Source organism: Alligator sinensis, unplaced genomic scaffold, assembly GCF_000455745.1.
Source record: "Alligator sinensis unplaced genomic scaffold, ASM45574v1 scaffold647_2, whole genome shotgun sequence".
In the NCBI taxonomy this organism is placed as follows: Eukaryota; Metazoa; Chordata; order Crocodylia; family Alligatoridae; genus Alligator; species Alligator sinensis.
In genome coordinates this window covers 2033552-2039776 of record NW_005841832.1, presented here as the reverse complement: position 1 = coordinate 2039776, position 6225 = coordinate 2033552, and the positions used below count along the sequence as shown (strand labels likewise).

The following is a 6225-nucleotide window of genomic DNA, read 5'->3' as shown; positions in this document are numbered from 1 at the left end:
CCTGAGGAATTCAACACCAGCCTCTCATGCTGGCAGAGACAGATTTCTGAAGAGGGACACAGACAGTGGCATTTCTGCCACAGTCCCTTCCAGCCCTAATGTCTATGAAATCTATGAATCGAACCAGGAGCTAGCTGTCAATATCAGATCACTCTTTCTCCTCCTAGTTCTTAGTTTTTGTTTCCCTTCAAGCCCAGCTCTGAAACTCCATCATTCTCCAAAACATTCCCTAAAGGTTTCAGAGCCTTCCAATTCATTTTAGAGCTCTTTCGGAGCCTTCCATTTCGATTCAAATTTAGTGTTTCAGGGGTTGAAACGGCCTGAAACACCTCCAAAATGAAATGGCTCCCGAAATTTTGCACAGCCCTAATGGTCTTACATTTTCTTCAGGAAGCATTGTGACCCCTACTAGAAACACTGGTATGGAGGGTGACTTTCTATTTGTAGATAGGATCCTTAAGACTCATCATTTATCCAGCTTTTAATGTATTTAATCATTGTTTGCATAGCACTAGTATTTAACTTAGTAGTGTACCAGGAAAAGCCAGGGCTTTATAGGAATATAAGAAGATGTTTCAAGGGTTATCCATAAATTAGACCTCCCCTCTTGTGAAAGAATGATATACAATTCTGTGACTTAACCTAGTTTCTATGGAACCACACCAATTGGTGGGGATTATAGTTTTATCTCTGACCATTTATTGTTTGATGCCAACAGCAACTGTTGCTTATTTTTTGGCATGGGACTTGTTGGCTAAGAAAGGTTTGGGGGAAGGGGATCTGAAAGTGGAGAAGAGAAGCATAAAGATGAAATTATAGTGATGATTTGCTATGACATGTGGGGCATGTGTCATTGCCACAGCAAAAATAAATCCATTTCCCAAACACATGTGTATCTATGACCTCTTCTGTTGTATGACATGCAGAGCTTGAGGGAATTGAGTGTCCACACAAGTACAAGCCAGATTCTATTCCACTAAACTGGGCATGTCTACATGAAATGCTTTACTCAAGATTAGAGCTAGTTACTGTGCAGTAAGTGTCACTGTCTAAGTAAGTAGCTTACTGCTCAATTATTTGCTTTCATTGTGTGTAAATTTGCTACCTGTAAATACACGCAGCAAATTTACTTTCAGTTACTTACTGCACAGTACGACACATGTAGATGGCAAATGTGCTCCCAGTCAGCTGAGCAGCAAGGGTTGGGAGATTGTTCCCTGCCCCTGGGAGCTGCCTGCTGCCAGGGTGGGCTCTGCTACTGGAGCCTGGGCAGGGACAATGTCCCCCTGCCCTGGAAACAGGGAGCTTCCAAACCCTGGCTCCCAATGATGATAGGGGAGCAGAGGCTGGGAGATTCTAATCTCCCAGCCGTGGTCCCATGCTTGAAGGGCCTGGGCTGGGAGATCTGTATCTCCCAACCCGAGCTCTGTGGTCACAGGGCTGGCAGTAGGAGATTCTTGTTTCCCAGTGAACCCTGCAGACACGGGGCCAGCACTGGGAGATTCTTATCTCCTAGCTCCAATGCCATGGTCGCAGGGATGGTGCTGGGAGATTCTTATCTCCCAGCCTGAGCTGCACAGTCACAGGGCTTGGGCCTGGGCTGGGAGCTTCTTATCGCGGGGCCTCATGACTGCAGAGCTTGGGCCAGGAGACAAGAATCTTCCAGAGCTCGCCCCAAGACATAGGGCTGGCACTGAGATATAAGAATTTCCTAGCATGGGCCCTGTGACTTCAGGGCTGGAGCTGGAAGATAAAAATCTAGTAGAGTCCATGAAAATCCATTAATGCACATCCTTTTTAACACACCATCATCTTAGCTTTATGGTTGAGTCACAGAAAAGCAGTGAGAAGAAGGACCCACCCACCTTTTGTACTAGCAGTTTTTCAGGGACTGAGCAGAATGAATAGAAATGCATGTAGGAGCCTACATCCGCTTCCATGTGTAATAGTTGCAATACACTCTGGCTCCTAATGCAGAAGTCAGAAGATTTTTGTGGAAGGCCCTGATGTTACTGCCTAGAGTTATAATGGCCAATGCTTTCCACTATAAGACCAAGTTTTTGGTTGCTTCTAACATGACCAAATGTTCACAGTCAGGCTGAAATTGTTCCTGCAAGGGTATATGCCTCAAATTACATTTTCTTAGGGCATAGAAGTTAGGCTCACAAGAGGGACTCTGATGGTACAATGCTTAGCTTGACCTTGAGGCATCCCTCACTCCAGGCTGAAGTGGGCCTTCACTGTGGGCTCTGTCCATTCAGGTTTCCCAGCCCTAAGTGTCTTCAGGCTTCTAAACCCTTCCTTCAAAAGAAGTGTGTCAATCTGATCATTTAGAAACTAAAACTGCATCCCCCACCCTTCCCCTTATCTCATAGGCCATTGGTTAGACTGCTCAGCTGGGATGTGACCAACCAAGGTTTAAATCCCTCCCTTGCTTCAGAGGATTTCTGGCCCCCACTCCCAGTGCTCCGGTGCCCTCTCATAACCAAGCTGTTGGGTATCCTGGGGCGGCCCCCCCCCCGTCCTCGCTCTGGTCATGAGTCCACTTTGTGTAAGCTAATTAAATATTCACTGGAGCAGGTCCTACTCCTTTAAGTTGCAGCATCGCTGCTGCCCAGTGGCGTCATACTCTTGCTCTCTCTTTCTTTGACTCATAGATAACTCTGGGAACACAGCCTCATACCCCCAGCTTTTCTAGATCCCTGCCTCAGGGTTTCTTGAGTAATGAGGCAGTAAGTAAGAGTAATGAGGTGTCCTGTCCACAGCTGCATGTATTAGCAGCTTCAGCTGATCTCTGTTAACATTTCCTTTTTCCCTCAGAAAGGATAGTTATTGCCATCTTTCACACTATGTACAAAAACGGCAAAGAGATGGAGGTTGTAAGCTTCTCTACCTCAAAAGCAGATGGAAACACTGCAAATGAAAACCTTACTTAAAACTTTTTTTTCAAAAGCTTTAACTGGGATTTTTGGCCTTCTTCTCCTACATTTTAAATAGAAGATAAAATGTTTTGTAAAGGTGGCTGTTGGTATGGTAACCAAGGAGGCCAGTCTCAGAATTTGAAATCTCGACCTGGTTTTAATGCTTGACTTCCTTAACCTGCTCATTATAGCAAAATTAACACAGCCCCTGAGCCTCCCCCCAGTTCCTTTACTTTTCAGTATTAGGGCCTCATGAGTATCAGGGTAGATAGATGGGTAGACAGACTTGGTGAGAGGTTCTGAGGCAAATAAGTATGTTGTGAGAAATGCAGTCCAGGCAATGTTTGTTTGCTGGTTTCTCTCCATAAAAATGATAGAGACACGATAACCTGTGTGCAAACAGAGGACTTGGAACCTGCCCCTTCTGTATCAGGTTGGTGGGGAGGCAGTTGGTGTGCCCACAAGCTGATCCGGGGGACCAGGACCTGGGTTCTACGAGCTCAAAACCTGCGCACCTGGGCAACTCGCATCATTTTTGGTTCCCTCCCACCCTGTGCTGGTTCAAGTTCTGAGCTCCTTGGGATGCCTACCATCCCTCACAAAGATGGGCCTGTTTCCACTGACCTAGGGTGGAGCTAGGGTCATGGATTGGTACTTGGATAGGAGCAGCTACACTGTAGAGCCCTACCCAAATTCCTGTGTCCTCACCAGTGCTGCATTTTCCTGGGTGTGCTGGTAGGAGTTGTGGGAGCACATTGTAAGAGACCTTGTCTGTCTTATGGGGTACATAGGAGGCCCTGGAAGATAGCACTATAGGGATTCAGCCTGTGTCCTCATTGCAAAGTGGCTGATTTGATAGTGCAAGTAACACAGGCGATAACCCACAACCCTAAGCAGGTCATTGAGTAGGGGCTGAAACCAGCGCCCTCTGGGGATGGGATTGTGCGTATGCATAGGAGGGGGCTGTGGATGATGCCAGAGTATGAGCCTAAGGTAAGGATACAGCCCCTGAGTGTGCAGCACCCTCTACCCAAGACCCCTGTTCCCAGTAGAGATTTGCAAGGGCTACTCTAAGAATAATGCTCAGCTCCTCTGAAAACCAGCCCCTCCTTAGGTACTGGAATACAGACACAGCCACCCAGTGCTTGAGCCTGAAAATCTTCCCCACTTCCCAAAGTTTAGTCTTGGAACCTGACATTCAAAATTCTCAGCTGTTCCAAAGATGGTCTGATTTTCCTCTCATAAAAATAATAAAATGACCAACAGAAAATAATCCAAAATAAATCCCTTCCCAGAAAGGCCTGCAGCAGCAAGTGGTGGAAACAGGACAAACCCTTAGCCAGTATGGTGATGGCACTTGTGACCCTAACAGAGGAAAGAAGGTGGGAGCCAGCAAGAAGGGTCTGTTCAGCTCTGGCTGTGATGGCTATAGAGATCGAGAGAACAGGGTCCTCCAGGCTCATTGCCCTGCTGGGATCTAGCCCAAGACTGCTACCCCTTGGGAGTGAGAGGCCCACATCCCAGCAGCTTGTGCAAAGCCCCTTGCACATCATTGTTGCGCAGGGTGTAGATGAGGGGGTTGAGCATGGGGATGACAATAGTGTAGGACACTGCAATCAGCCTGTCCTTCTCTGGCATGTAGTGGACCCTAGGCCGGGCATACATGAAGATAGCACAGCTGTAGTGTAGGAGCACCACAGTCAGGTGGGCACCACAGGTGGAAAAGGCCTTGCGGCGGTGCTGGGCTGAGCCCATGCACAGCACAGCCATCAGGATGCGGATGTAAGAGAGGAGGATGAAGACAAAGGGCAGGATGAGCGTCAGGACAACCAGAACATGGATGGCTGTCTCACTGGTTTCATTTCCTGGGCAGACCAGCCGCAGCACAGGAGGGATGTCACAGAAGAAGTGGGGTATGTGCTTGGGGCCACAGAATGGCAGGGAAAAGACCAGGACACTGAGGATCAGGGAGAACAGGACCCCTCCTGTCAGTGCACCCCCCACCAGGCCACAGCAGATGCGATAGTTCATGATAGCGCTGTAGCGCAGTGGGGAACAGATAGCCATGTAGCGGTCCACTGCCATGCCTGTCAGCAGCAGGCAGTCAGTCACACCCAGTGCCACAAAAAAGAACATCTGGGTGGCACAGGCAGAGAATGAGATAGTGTGGCATAATGACAGCAGGTCTCCCAGCATCCGGGGCACCACCACCAGTGTGTACGCAGTCTCAGAGCATGACAAGCTGATGAGGAAGAAGTACATGGGAGTGTGGAGGGATGGGTCAGCCCACACTAGGGCAACAATTAACCCGTTCCCCAGAAGCGTCACCATGTACATCACCAGGAAAAGCCCAAAAAGCAGGCGGGCCAGGCTGGGCTGGCTTGTGAAGCCCAGCATGATGAGCTCTGTCAAAGCTGTCTGGTTAGCAGGGGCTTCCTGAACCATCCCCTACCTGCAGGGCAGAGAACACAAGGAGACACATCACATGAGACATCAGAGAGTGGGTTACACGTGTGCTACCGCAAGGCATGTGTTTTCTGTGGATGACTCCAGGGGCTCTGCTGGGAGTTCAGGAGAGTGAGGGTTGTCCAATCTGGCTTTGACAGAAGGGACTGTGCTGCCAGTGTCACATCCTGAGCTGAGATGTGGGTGAAACCCTGAAACACTGGCTTCCTGAGTAGTCTCTCCCAGATATGCTCTCCCACAGCTACCACCCACCTTCTCTTTCCCATTTCACCTGCTTCTCTTCAGATGGGGATCTCCCTTTCACTTGGGGTTAGCGCAGCAACCAGCCTGGTGGGGCCAGGATCTTGGGTGAATGTGTGGACACTTCTCTACTATTACTGCCCCAAAGGGTCCTAGGGATACCAGGTGAATTTTTCTCCTAAGGCTGTGGAGGGTCTTGGTGGCTGATTTTTAAGTACCCACATCCACCCATGACAATGTAGCTCTCTTGAGACTCATGACCTCTTCCCCTCCCCCTTCACTAGGACATATTCATCCCTCATTGATAACCAGCCTAGGACTTGACCTTGCAGGCAGTGAAATCATAACTTCTGCATTGAATCCTACTGAATTGTCAAAAAAGGCTCCTGCAAGTTGAGATCATGCTTTACTGGACTGTGGCTGAGAACAAACAGTAAAAGTCCAGCTGTGCGCAAGGCCCACAGCTGAGTCTAGCTGGCCAGCTGTTCTTTCAGCCTTTACTTACAGTTTGAGAATAGAAAAAAATACAGAGATGCCAAGAGCAAGATATCCTACAAGGAGGAGACTCTAATCAGGTCTATGCTACACTTTCCTGCTG

The 6225-nt window shown here is 48.5% G+C and overlaps 1 protein-coding gene across 1 annotated transcript; it reads right to left on the bottom strand.

The window, feature by feature from the left end:
* Nucleotides 1–4412: 4412 nt before the first annotated feature.
* LOC102374443 (olfactory receptor 10R2-like) lies at nt 4413–5366 on the bottom strand. The gene has a single exon (XM_006015015.1). It carries the CDS (start codon nt 5364–5366, stop codon nt 4413–4415), a length of 954 nt encoding a protein of 317 aa, XP_006015077.1.
* Between the last annotated feature and the right edge of the window lie 859 nt (nt 5367–6225).

Excerpts from the sequence above, each read along its gene's own strand:
- LOC102374443 (XM_006015015.1), bottom strand. The coding sequence starts at position 5,366 with ATGGTTCAGGAAGCCCCTGCTAACCAGACAGCTTTGACAGAGCTCATC.